Source organism: Peromyscus maniculatus, chromosome 18, assembly GCF_049852395.1.
Source record: "Peromyscus maniculatus bairdii isolate BWxNUB_F1_BW_parent chromosome 18, HU_Pman_BW_mat_3.1, whole genome shotgun sequence".
Taxonomy (NCBI): domain Eukaryota; kingdom Metazoa; phylum Chordata; class Mammalia; order Rodentia; family Cricetidae; genus Peromyscus; species Peromyscus maniculatus.
In genome coordinates, this window is record NC_134869.1 from 14,767,160 (window position 1) to 14,781,442 (window position 14,283).

The 14,283-nt window shown below is 43.6% G+C and overlaps 1 protein-coding gene across 8 annotated transcripts in view; it reads right to left on the reverse strand.

The window, feature by feature from the left end:
- Window positions 1-1,740: 1,740 nt before the first annotated feature.
- The window catches only part of Nr1h4 (nuclear receptor subfamily 1 group H member 4), an 85,207-nt gene continuing 72,664 nt past the window's right edge, over window positions 1,741-14,283 (reverse strand). For all 8 annotated transcript variants that reach the window (XM_006979829.4, XM_015998458.3, XM_076554598.1 and 5 more), the window contains 2 exons: window positions 4,704-4,817; window positions 1,741-2,336 (listed from right to left, as the gene is read on the reverse strand). In XM_006979829.4, coding sequence (XP_006979891.1) covers window positions 2,098-2,336; window positions 4,704-4,817 — 353 coding nt within the window. In that variant the 3' untranslated portion in view covers window positions 1,741-2,097. The remainder of the gene's footprint in view (window positions 2,337-4,703; window positions 4,818-14,283) is intronic.

Here is a 14,283-nt window from a genome sequence, read left to right on the forward strand (position 1 = left end):
TAAAAAAAGAAAAAAGAAAAGAAAAATTTGAACTATTAAAAAAAATCCAAACAAACATATTTTACTAAAGTAAAAAAAAGGGGGAACTAGGGACTCATCATTCCTCTCCACATTCTATTTTTTCCCTTGTTTTACATATTTTAAATTTTTTATTGGTGGATTCTGCTGGAGCATCCACTGCAGATAAGCAATCCTGTTGCAAATCACCCTCGGGAGCAATGGAAGGATCTTTCTACTGGCACTTGGAAGAGACCTGACCTGGTGTTGGTGTGGGTCCAGGGTTCTGTTTATGTCTCTCCTCAGGACAATGAGTTTCCTCTTTGGGTTCCTGAGCACTGTGTGCGCCCTGTGGCTGCTGCTGAAACCCAACATGGCAGAAACCTATTGGGCCTTAGTGAAAACTCTCCCCTTCTGATGCCAATGGGGATTGAGGGCCCACTATGACCAGCTTTGGCAAGCATTAACGTAAGCCTAAGACTACTACTCTTAACGGTATCTCAATTACTCTTCCACATGGTAAGCATAGTGTTTGCTCCTGCAGGGTTTTGACCACTTCTGTACCCCCAGACCAATAGGATGGAGTTGTCTGCAGTGCCCACGAGTTCCTGCTTCCCACCACTTCCCCCATGTGTTGCCTGTGATGCAGAGACACCAAACCACATTGGGTCCCCAGACCGAATCTTCCTTCTCAGGCACTGAGAAATTTACGTCAGTCTGAATTCTCCCTCGACCTCTCCACTGATGAACTGAGTTCTAAACAATGGACTCTGAAATCTGCATTTTACAGTGGCGAGCTCTGCCTCCTCCTCTCAAGTTCCCACCCTCCTCCTCTCTGCCCTTTCTTTTCCTTGTGCCTTCTGGCTCATAAAGAGCGAGCTATTCTTTAAAACCCAGGGGAAGTGTTACCTGTGCCGGGACTGTCTCAGGTTTCTGTGTTAGCCCCTCCCTGCGTTCCACAGCCCTCCCTCGCAACCCCCTCCCAGAAGTTCCAGGATCTTAACCAACTCTGTATTCTCCGTGGAAATTAGCAAAAGAACTTTGCATTTAAAGAGGACGTTCCTTGTTGTATCAAATAGAACCCAAGCGGTGTTCTATTTGAATTCTGGGGTTGCTTTGTGTTTCTCAATAAGAAACCTTCTGCTTACTAAGCAAGCTCCATCGGGGCTTACTCCAGGAGAAGGGGAGATTTCAGCTCATTGCTTACAGAAGGTGTTCTATTGTCTTAAGCAAAGGAGAATGGGGAGAAGACTGCCACACTTGAATGATGAAGGAAGGAAATGAACCAATTCCTGCTTTGGGGAAGTATAAAACAGCTGTGCACCCAGCTGTAGGGGAGAAAACAATGAGAAAAAAAAAATGATGAACTGCGTGTGCGGAAGCCACGGTGCATTTTCCAGAGAGATGAGAGACTGTCCCCTCCCTATTGTTATTTGCATGCTCTGTCTGGAAATGCTGCTTCGGGGCCCTGACTGCATGGGGGGACGCTGACTGCATGGGAGGGGAGCCCTGACTGCATGTGCCCCCCCCCTGCATGGGAGGGGAGTGCTTCAGGGAATATTTTATGCAGAAAATCATTAACTTCCTAGGCATGAATACCAACCATGGCAGGAATGGAAACATCCCTTTTTGAGCCTGAGAGCTTACCTTCTAGAAATTACCGACCCTGTGACTCAATAAGATGGCCATCATCATTTAAAGAAATACTCATCAATATTTTTTTTTCTCCAAAAGAGAAGTCTGTTGCCATTATGTTCAGTTTATTGTTTCAGTGGAAACAGCTCTTTAATAAAATAAATGTAATATTGTCAAATGATGAATAAAATGAGGTTGTCCCTAGTTCAGCAGACAGAATTGAAGTAACAATCGATTTCATTAGGAAAAAAGGGCATGTCAATGGGGCTTCCTGAAGCCTTGTAAAATGTAATGTAGAGAAAGCAATTCTATCTAGCCTGTATTTACAGTTGTGGGAGTTATACAATCGCTACATAAATATTCATTGAGATTCTTGAGTGAAACCAGGTACAAATGAAGTAAGGGATGCCCAACATCAGATTTATGTCCCGGGGGGGACGAGGAGCAAGTCCCTCGTCCTGCACATCACTGCACATCCCAGATCTCACAGAGGAGTGGGGTGAACTTGTGGTCATTCACTCTCCAGGACATCAGCATCTCAGCATGGTGGTGATTGAACGTCCGAAGTTCCGTCAAGCGACCCAGAAGGCAGGCAAAATGCTGAGGGTTCTCGGGCTGGTGAATCTTGCACAGTTTCTGTAGCACGTCAAGCAGGGGTTCCTGAAGCTTCTCCACCGCCTCTCTGTCCTTGATGTATTGTCTGTCTATTTGGGAGTTGGAAATAAAACGGCAAGGTAAAGAAGTGAAGAATTACCGATTGCGCATAATTATGGCAATGGCTAAGCCTTTGAAAATGTATGTCTATAAATGTTGTATGCTTAAATGTACAGAATTTTCAGTGTGATAAAGTTACATGCATGTACACACACATGCATAAAAACATACATACGCCGGTGCATGTCTTTAATCCCACACTCGGGAGGCAGAGCCAGGCAGATCTCTGTGAGTTCAAGGCCAGCCTGTTCTACAAAGTGAGATCCAGGACAGGCACCAAAACTACATGGAGAAACCCTGTCTTGAAAAACCAAAACAAACAAACAAAAATATATACATGTATATGCAATGGACTTACATGTAAACCAAGATATGGAACATCAGAAGTTTCCCCTAAACTCCCTTGCCAATGAAATCCCTTGAAGGAACCCCACATAACAGGTGTAAACATTCTGTCTCAGGGGGACATCCCCAGACTTCCTGGGCCATAGCGGATCTTCATGTGTTCCTCTAGGAAGCTCTACCAAACAAGTTTTTTTCAGTCACCATTATTAATGCCCGAAGAGTAGCAACTAGCATCTGCCCAGTTATCACATATGAAAATCATTTAAGGCTAGCGCAATATGTTTTACAGACTGTAAGCACAGTATTACTTGCACCCAAATTACTAAAGTCAATTTTGAAAATACATTTCAGGCTGGAGAGATGGCCCAGCCGTTAAGAGACTGGCTGTTCTTCCAGAGGTCCTGAGTTCAATTCCCAGTAACCACATGGTGGCTCACAACCATCTGTAATGAGATCTGGCGCCCTCTTCTGGCCCATAGGCATACATGCAGGCAGAACACTGTATATATAATAAATAAATCTTTAAAAAAAAAGAAAATTTCATACATGGAGATATTCATTTCTACAATTTTTAAAACAAGAAAATTGGAAACATACAGCTGTACAGACACAATGAAGATTAAGTATGTCTTTGTAGAGTCATAAAATGGAACATAATGCAAACCTGTTAATAAAAGTCTTTAAAAGAATTTTTTTAATTTATTTAACTTTATTTTATGTGCATTGGTGTGAAGATGTCAGATCCCCTGGAACTGGAATTACAGACAGTTGTGAGGCACCATGTGGGTGCTGGGAATTGAACCCAGGTCCTCCAGAGGAGCAGCCAGTGCTCTTAACCATTGAGCCATTCTCCAGCTCCCTTAAAGAATTTTTTAAAGGATGAGATCTTTGCTATGTTATAACATATACAATTTCTTCAATATCCCTGCTCAGTGTCAGCCTCTGCAAAGAATCTTCCCTAACGACTAACGAACATCCCATTCAGTCTCTTCCCACCTTCTTCCCATATAGTCTATTGTTATAATGTTTTTGAGATGAATTCTCACTGTATAGCCCAGGCTGAGCTCAAGTTTGTACTCCTCCATCAGCTCTCAGGCACAGAAATTACAGGCATGGGTCACTTTGTCTATTATTACTACATATTTCGTAGAGTTTTCCACTTGCTGAAAAAAAATGTGTTATCTTCCTCACTCTTTGAGAACAAGTCTCAGAGAAGTGGTATCCAATTTACTCCTAAAGTCTGGAGCCATATTCACTATGTACGAAATGTTCAATAGGCAGCTACTAAAACCATGAGAATAATATTTTTAAAAACTACTGAAAAAATATATTATAATATTACAATGTTCTATTTGAATAGTAGAATTATGGACCGTTTTACTTTGTATGTCTCTGTGTATTCTTTAATACACATTGTTTTGACTATACTGTTGTGGAATATTATTTTAAGATGTGTTGCATTTGTTTATGCTCTGGAACACTCATCTAATGATAAAAACATGTGTTGCAATCTTTCATGTTGCATTTGTTTAACTCTGTGAAGCTGTGTTACTTTGCTTGTCTAAAACACCTGATTGGTCTAATAAAGAGCTGAACAGCCAATAGCTAGAAAGGAGAAAGACTAGGTGGGGCTGGCAGGCAGAGAGGATAAATAGAAGGAGAAACCTGGGAAGAAGAAGATCAAGGAGGAAGAGAAAGAGAAGAGAAGGACATCAGGGGCCAGCCACCCAGCAACACAACCAGCAGTGGAGTAGGAAAGAAAGAAAGGTATATAGAAAGATAAAAGCCCAGAGGCGAAAGGCAGACAGATAATTTAAGAAAAGCTGGTTAGAAACAAGCCAAGCTAAGGCCAGGCATTCATAAGAAAGAAAAAGACTCCGTGTGATTTACTTGGGAGCTGGGTGACAGCGCCCCCAAAGGGTCAAGAGCTACAAGTAAGAAAAAACCACCAACTACACGACACGGAGAAAGAAGAAGGCAGTATAAAAATCCAAATGTAATAGTAAAATTACCTGGAGAGAGGATGACAATTGCCGTCAGCAAAGCGTACTCTTCCTGGGTCATTTTCAGTTCCCCAACACTTTTATAAAAACTAAACATCGGAGTTATATATTCATCAGAGATGCCTGTGTAGGAGTTGAAAAAAATACAGTTACAGCAAAAGGCTCTTAATTTTGGTTATTATCATCGTGGTGAGTGAGCGCGCGTGCATGCGTGCGTGCGTGCGTGCGTGCGTGCGTGCGTGTGTGTGTGTGTGTGTGTGTGTGTGTGTGTGCGTGCATGTTGTGGTCAGGCACAACTTTGTGGAGCTGGTCCTCTCCTTCACATGGATTCTAGCAATCAAATTCATGTCCCCAGGCTTGTGTGACACGCACCTTTACCCTCAGAGCCATCTCACCAGCCCAACAAAAGTTGAGAGTGACTGAGGAGTGCAAAGCCAGAACCGGGCACACTCACACTTGCCCCCAGCTACATACATTCATTTAGTTATAGTATATTAGACATCTCAGCCAAAGACAGAGTATGTAAGGAAAATCTTCAAAAGAAGCTCATGTCTGACACATTTGTCTTTGAATCCAGTACTGTCTTTGGCCACCAGTGTGTAACAAAAAAGGAAAATGCTCTTGGACTAGAAAAATTCCTAAAATTGCACCATTTTCAGGGGCGAGGGGAGGCTGTTACTTTAAACATCAATAGATACACTCAAGACAGACAGCAACTTAAACAATGAACAGAAAACAGTTGTGCTTCCGTTCAGAAGCATAACCAGTTACACGGAATCAGTTGGCCGGAGTTGAACGGGTTTGGACCTCCCTGAGGTTTCCATTGCCTACTGTGGATTAATCAGTATGGGACCACTTTTTAAAAACTCAGGACATCAAATATGATAGATGCCAGGTAGGGACCAAACCTCCCAACTTTCTCCAAACCCACCCCCTTCCTGATGTCTCTGTCCTCAGTGATGGCTACACTTGCCACCCAGTTGCCCAGACCAGCAGCTGAGATTCTGTGTGGGGTCCTGTGACCCTACCTTCTCCCCCTTACGCCAGGGTGCCTTGCCTCTGTAGCTCTTGGCACTGAATTAGTTTCAGCCACCATCTCTCATTATCCGAGGCACAGCAATTGCTTCCTCTCTCCTGTCTTTTATTCATTTTCAATCCGTTCTCTATCCAGATGCTAGAATAACCTTCCTGAACTTCAAGTCACGTACATTTTACACACCTTCAAAACCTGTCTATGGCTTTTGCTGTATGTGTACTTCTCTTTTAAATGGGGACCTGTGCCTCTCGGAGTTTGTATTTCCTGAGTCCTCAGTGTGCACTGAGCTCTGTGGTAGGTACTTCTTGGCCACTCCTTGTAAATTGAGTGTGTCAAATATCAAAGACACCAGGTAAGAACCAAATTCTCATCTGGGTAGTGGTGGCACATGCCTTTAATTCCAGCACTCTGGAGGCAGAAGTGGACAGATCTCTGTGAGTTCAAGGCCAGCCTGGCCTATGGAGCAAGTTCCAGGACAGTCAAGGCTGTTATACAAAGAAACCCTTCCTTGAAAAAGAAAGAAAGGGCCGGGCAGTGGTGGCACACGCCTTTAATCCCAGCACTCGGGAGGCAGAGCCAGGCGGATTTCTGTGAGTTCGAGGCCAGCCTGGGCTACAGAGTGAGTTCTAGGAAAGGCACAAAGCTACACAGAGAAACCCTGTCTCAAAAACCAAAAAAAAAAAAAAAAAAGGAAGGAAGGGAGGGAAGGAGGGGGAGATGGAGGGAGGGAGGGAGGGAGGGAGGGAGGAAGGAAAGAAGGAAGGAAGGAAGGAAGGAAGGAAGGAAGGAAGGAAGGAAGGAAGGAAGGAAGGAAGGAAGGAAGAATAACTAAAACCCAACCACCTTCCTCTAAATCCACTCCTTTCCTGCTGTTTCTTCATTCAGCTTTCTAAAATCCCACAAGCTCAGGGTATCTCACCCTTCCTAATGCTGTGACCCTTTAATACTGTTCCTCATGGTGCAGTGACCCCCAACCATAAAATTATTTCATTGCTAATTTTTCTCCTGTTATGAATCGTAATGTAAATATCTGACACGCCGGAGATCTGATGTGTGACCCCGTGTGGGGTCATGACCCACGTGTTGAGGACCCCTGCACTCCCTGCTTACAGAAAAGTCGGTAACTGGTCCCAAGAGATACAGCTAGTGAGAGTCGGTGCAGGACTCAAACCAAAGTTGGCAGGCCTTGACTCAGTTTCCCCTGCTTTTCGATCAGTTTTCCTCCAGCCATGTTCAGCCACTTCGGTTTCCCTCAGCAATCTGGTTTCCCCAGTCTCTGTACACACATGGCTGTCTCTTCTTGGAATACCTTAATTCTCTTAATTAACTTCGTAATTCTTGTTTATAATTTAAGACTTCTTGTGCCATTTTTTTTTCTACTTACTAAAGAAAACAATATTAGTTTGGAGCTTGTTACATGCATGGTTTTATTCCAGAGGAGCATGGCCTAAGGAATCAAGGAGCCAGGAGAGAGTTGGAGATGACTCGCTGACGAATGGAGATGAGGATGAGCATGTCAGGACTGGCCCACGGGAGAATCCACTGCTCTCTTCCTTTCTACACCAAATCTAGAGCCACAGAGTTCTGGCTGAGCCAAATGAGAATACAGGTGGATTCCCGGCACTCCCGAGTGCCGCCATCAACTGGCAGAACGCTTGATACAAAGTCGCTTTGTCAGCAAGCCAAATCCTCACCTCTGGGAGAGTTTGACGTCTCTTCTGAACTGAGCCCTTGGCCTTTCCCAGCGATTCATCACAGTGCTCCCCTCTCCTCCGGGCACTTTCGATCGTGTTCTTGACCCCGGTGGACTCTCTCCACAGCAGAGTCTTTGTTTAGCAAGTGGGTGATTACATCACATGGAAGGACGCCCTTTTTCCAGCGGCTACAGAACTGAGTGGAACACCCATGACCGAACTAGATACAACTTAAAAGGCCTGGGGTGTGTGAGCCTGGGAATGCGGCTCACTGCTTCCAACACAGGGTGAGAGGTTGTAAGGCGACTTGTGACTTTGAAACCAGATGCCCTGATATGGTCTTGAGCACGGAAAACATTTGAAGCCACGGTTTTCTCATCCGTGAAATGTGTTGTACAATGATAGTATTATAGAAGATGATACAGAGTATTGACTGCAAAGCTTCCTCACAGTGAGACCTCAGTGGTGGGGCAGCCCTGTAGTCCCCATTCCCTGGGAGGCTGAGGACGAAAGAGAGGGAATGCATGACGGGCCTGAGCTACAGAGCAAGTCCGAGGCGAGCTGGGTGACTATGAGAGCCGAAAGCCACCTACAGAGACCCACAAGTGGCCAAGTGCACAGAGTGACCGTGGTGAATCCAGCTCGGGTGGTACATCTGCAACACTACCCCGACACCCAAGGCTCAGGGAAATCACAGGAGCCAGAGGACCAGAGGGACAGCTTTGTGACAGTGTCTTCTAGATGTGGCGGGGGCTCTGCACCCATGCAGTCTCAAGGATATGGCTGCCTACCTAAGGTCTGCGTAGAAACCACGTGCCAACGTGCATGTGGGAAATTCTCCACCAGTCTCCACCCTAGATGAGTTACAGGTAAGAGAGGGAAAGTCCATCTTCTCCAGGGATGAGGCCCTGATAGGCTATCTGATCCCAAGTGGTGTGCCCCCAACCCACGCACCTAGGAGCGACACCAAATGAACACAATAGATGTTAAAGGAGAGGAGGTCTTGGGTTCACGGGGGAGGGGACACAGGAGTTGGAGAGGGGAGGGTAAGTGAACTGACACAAAAAATAACCTTAAAATAAATAAATAAAAATCAATTTGAAAACGGTAAAAAATACAGCCGGGGGAAGCACTTGCCTAGAGTGGGAGGCTCTACATTCAATCCTTAGGACTGCAAAAATAAAAATGAATAAATAAGAAAAGAGACATACTATTTGCCATTGTTATGCAGATTAATTGCTTTAACAAACTCATGGTAACACCAGTCTATTTTAGTCTAGATTAAATTGTGTTCTGCCTCTACAAAGCTATATTTTTTTTTCCCTTAATTTCCTGTGCATGTGAGGTGGAGTAGGGTGCTACAGTGCCCATGAGGAGGTCAGAAGACAACTCTCGGGGTTCAGTTCTTTCCACCATGTGGATCCGAAGGATCAAACTCGGGCCATCAGGCTTGGCAGCACGAGTCTTAATCTGCTGAGCCATCTTGCCAGGCCAGATGTGTGTGGATGTGTGTGTGTGTGTGTGTGTGTGTGTGTGTGTGTGTGTGTGTATGTATGTTGTGTTTAAAACGTCTTTTTGTTTTTTTGAGACAGGGCCTCTCTACACAGCCCTAGCTGTCCTAGAACTCACTATGTAAACCAGGCTGGCCCCTGACTCTCAAGCATGGGGATTAGAGGCCTGTCCCACACACCCAGCTAAAAAATCATTTTATTTTTTACTTGTGATGAAAACAACTTATCTGAACAGTGATTTGCCTTGGCATTTTTCCAGACATTAAGGCAATACAAAGGTTTGTAACTTTTTTTTAAACTAAAGATTTTTTTTAACCTTCAAAAATTAGCAGTCTTAGCTGTAAGTGGACTTCTATGCCTCTAACTCTAGCACTTGGGAGGCTGAGGCAGGAAGATGCTGAGGTCAGGGCATAGCCCAAGACACACAGCAAGACCCTGTCTAAAAGGAAGGCCTCTTCCATATTCAGGGTCTGTACCCTTCAGGAAAAATCAGCAAAAGTCATGACTGGGCCACAACTTTTTTTTTAATGGTTTAAAAAAGAACCTCAGTAAATTCTTGAAGGTTTTAAACTTTTCTAACAGTTTTACGTGCAATGATTAATTTTTATTGAAATTTCTCTAGAACGCATTTGAATTAATTGGCCTGAGTACCAAAATAATCTGTTTCTAGCCAAATGATCTTCGCGTTGTTAGCAGTGTGTGTGGGGTGCCTGTGAATACACTTCCTGCTTCCCACCCTTGCTTCTTCACTGGCAGCGTCCGCAGATATCAGTAAAGAGACTAGAGACCAAGCAAGGAAATGTCACAGAAGGACATGTCATATAGTTATGTATCTGTTGGAGAGTTGCTCGTTCTATTTGCTAGTGATCACACATACTTTTGTTCATTTCGCATGACTCAACTGCGTGAATGAGCAATTGCATTTTTATTATTTTTGAACCACTGACTTACTTATGAGTGACTGATTCGTCCCAGGACGTCACTTTTGAAGAGAACTGATCTGTGAACAGATGTCTCGTGAAGCGTGTGTGGCTCGTTTCCTTGGAGCATGTAACTAGAGGCCAAACACCTAGACGGTAGATGAGACTAAATCCTTAGCTGTGAGTCATAAAAATATCTTATTACATCTGTTTGGTTTGTTTATGTGTGTATGTATGTGCATAGGCACGTCATGACGCACATATGGAGGTCAGAGGACAACTTTTTTTTTTTTTTTTTGGTTTTTTCGAGACAGGGTTTCTCTGTGTAGCCTTGCGCCTTTCCTAGAACTCACTCTGTAGCCCAGGCTGGCCTTGAACTCACAGAGATCCGCCTGGCTCTGCCTCCAGAGTGCTGGGATTAAAGGCGTGCGCCACCACCGCCCGGCCCAGAGGACAACTTCTAGGAGAGGGTCCCTGGGATTGAACTCAGATGATCAGGCTATCTGGCAAGCACCTTCACCTGCTGAGCCAGCTCACTGGCCCTGGGTCATAACTTTAAATGCCATGGGATTTAGAGAGACTATCCAAATCAACTTATCTGAAAATGCTCAATATTTAGAACTCATCTTTGATTGTCAAATTTTCTAGTTCATTCATCCTTCTAAATCCTCACTTATCCTCCAAAGATGGTGCCTCCTTTAGCTAATTATAGTTGATGATGTTTAGGGGAAAAAATAAGTTACAATGCTTACTACAATTTTATTTTGTACATGTTGTAGGAGCCAGGGGTATAGAAAAATAGATAAAATAAGTAATAGGTGAGTATTAAAAATAAATTTTCCTACAAGACAGATGAAGTGCCAGAGTCCGCATCATTACTAAGGACAGTAGTGCAAACAAGAAGTCGTTTCCGCTATAAATTTAGCGTAATGACAACATGATCCTGAAGGGGGCAGCCCTTTCCCATTTTCCGGCTTCCCTCTTCCTAACCGCTTGAATTTGTTTCATTTTTCACTTGGGAATGTTGGTCACAAGAGGGCGCTATTTTCTAACTCAACCTTAGACACTAACAGAAAAGTTTGAGTTGTAAGAAGAAAAATGGTTTTTTTTTTTTTCTGTACCTCTGTTGCTTGTTTTCTCTTGGGAGGGGGGGACCTCCGTGATTGGTGAATTAGTTATTTAAGGATGACAAATACCATCTGAAAGAACAACCCATAGCAAAACACCACTGTGCTTTGTTTCTCTTTGTTTTGTGTTCTGAGGGTGCTAGGGATCAAACCTGGGGTCTCAGGGGTGCTAGACAAGTACTCAACCACTGCTCTCTTTAAAATGTATCATTTCTTACCTGGCTAACTTTCTAATATTAAACAGGTATAAGAACAGGCAGCTTCTTTGGGTGTGGGAATATGCATTGTATGTGAGGCTGTGTATCGTGTAAGCCACATTTCCCGGCACTCTTGATGCCTCTGTATGATTTATTTTTACTGGTGGCCTCAAGATAGACTGGGCATCTTGTTAAAAGTGATGCTATTTGCTCAAGACCATGTAATTTGAATTTTCCCCAGAAATAACACCACCCCAGTAGCACAGAAGTTAAATAGACATCTGAACATAGCATCCAAGCCTGTGCATGCCTTCAACTTTCTAAACTGTTTCCCCTACCCTAGCATTTTCCTGATGGAGGAATAACAACTCCTCTAGCATTCTAAAGTTTCCTTTGCTCCAGACCAAGACCGGGCCACTGTTGGTCTCATTCCCATAACAGGGGCAGCCTCCAGAGACAGCAGCACAATTCTGACCCCTGACATTAAAGAGCCTCTTCCTGAAGCTCCCCTTAGAGATTTCTGCTCTCCTTCTCACTTTCAACCCTGACGGTTGTCTTGCTTGGACAGGCTCTGGCCATTAACTAGAAGAACTTGCCTGAGGTTAAAGCCGACACACAAGGAGAGGAGACAGAGACAGCAGCCTCAAGTGGTCCATGCCCCAATCAACACATGATCACTTTGAAAAGTAAAATCGGAGGTGTAAGAATGTAAGACCTCGCCTTGTTGGAGGAGGAAATGGGGAGTGGGTTGAGGGGGAAGGGAGGTGGGAGGGGAGGGAGGAGGGAGGCGAGGGGATCTGTGATTGGTATGTAAAATGAATAGGAAAAGGGGATCTGTGATTGGTATGTAAAATGAATAGGAAAAGGGGATCTGTGATTGGTATGTAAAATGAATAAAAAAATTCCTTAAAAAAAAAAAAAAAGAATGTAAGCTACCTTAAGCATTTGCCTTTCTTATGAACAGTCTGCATTCCGAACTTTGCATTTCCAATCCTTTGAAAGGCAGTGTTTGAACTCATCCTTGGTTTACCTGTTTCTCGGGCAAAATGTAGTTATACTGTTTTTATCTCGTGAATGTTTCAAAGGCCAGAAAAGAGGCCGTGTATACTTTTACCGCATACAGGATTGTCTAGTATGGCACTATGGCTCGCTACAGCTTCATCCCCCCTGATACGAGTCTCTTGTTTCTCTGACCTCGTTGTCTGTAATCATTCATAGAGAAGCAACTTGGTATGCTAGCCACTGCTCATATTTTATTTCCTTGCTAAGGGGCAATGATGTGTTTGTCTGGGTTTTATTTTGACCAGCCAAAATCTGGTAGATGTTAGACCTTGGTAAATGACAGGGACAATACATAGAAAGAGCCCTGGGCCTCCAAAATACCTGCTCCCCTTTCCTTGATGTCTGCTGATCAGCCGCGCAGCCTTGACACACAGACCATGACTCCCTCCCATAGAGACCACTGAGAATACTTACAAGATGATAACAGAAAATAAATAACATCCAAAATCTTGAAATACACTGTCATTCTGACAAATACTTGTGAATTGGATATTAGTTTATGTCTATTGTGGAAACAAAAAAAAGGATACACTGAAAAGCCCTGCTAATTTTAGGATCTAGTTAAATTTGAAGCAAATAGAACAGGTTGCTCCATTTGATAAAATTAATGCTGTTGAGTGCCTTACCGTTGAAATGCACGACCATTAGCTTTAGCAAGCCCATGTCAGTCCCATCCTGTTTTATAGTATTCTATGACTGTTCTTATTTTTACTAAAACTTGAAGGTTAGAAGCCTAGTTTACATTACAGTACTACATTAGGATTAAAACTGTTGATGCAATCAAATGATATAGAAACAACTCCACCCCCACAGACTGTCAGATACAAGTTCCGGGTGGCTTCAGTGAACACAGATAAACACTAGCTCCCTTTCGGGAGCAACATCTCAGGAGACGGCATCTTTGTGTCTATAATTTGGGTATGATAATAGAAAGAGTATGAATGGGCAGAACAAGAAAATTAATTGTTACATTGTATACTTTAAAGACTTCTATAGGCATCAACAGGGTAAATTTGAAAGGCTGTGTTATTCCAGAAATAATATATAATGGGAAGGAGAATTACTACATTAGCATGAGAATGAAAAGTTATTCTTAAAGGTCATCTTGCCAGATCAGGTTTTGATGTGACACGTGGACAAGACAATGTTCTGAAAATCCACTAGGACTAAGGGACTCATGAATATTAATGAATGGAAGAAACGCCGTTATAGATAATAAAATACAAAGCCGCATGTGGGTCCGGGTGGTTTTCACTGTCACAAAACGGGGTTGGTATTTGGAGACAGTTTCTTATTATAAACTAGAGACATGCATATTTATTGGCATAGATTATATTCTGGAAAACTTTATCACTGAACCTTCATGAAACTTGAAAAAACACAGTTCTGAAACTTACATTATAAATATTTTTTTTTAGATTCTGATGCACATTTAACCCTACAGCACCTCATCATTTCTCACTTAGATATTCCATGTTTATGTATATGTCTCCTTGTTTCTTCTCAGCCCTTGCAGCTCTGCATCTCCGTTACAGCCAGCAGGTTTCTGGGGGTCAAACTAAGATCACAACGCATCTGTTCCGATATGATTAAGGTTTTCCACTGGACTAGAATTAAACTACTTCTGCGGTATTCAGTGTCCTTAACGGCCGAATGCATTTTCAGCTTCATAAGCAATACTTGCTAAGACATCAGGGCACTTGTGAATGCTGGACATGGAAACTCCCGTGTTCTGCCAGGCCCTTGCATCTGCTGGCCTGCTCCACTGTATTCTCACATTCATAGCTTAACACATTCCTCACCACCCTTCAGAATTCACTCGTCAGCTTGTGAGCCCGCCCACCACACTTGCACAGGGATGTGAGCGCGCTCCTCCGTGCTCCAATTTACACAACGCTCCTTCCTGATGCTCTCCCATATCCTCCACCAGCCTGCAGGTCCAGAAGAAGGACAAAGGCCAGGCAGGCTGCTGTCCATACATCCTCAGCAACTGTACAGTTGTGCATGCGGGGCCACCCCAGTGTTCAACATGGATCTGTCCA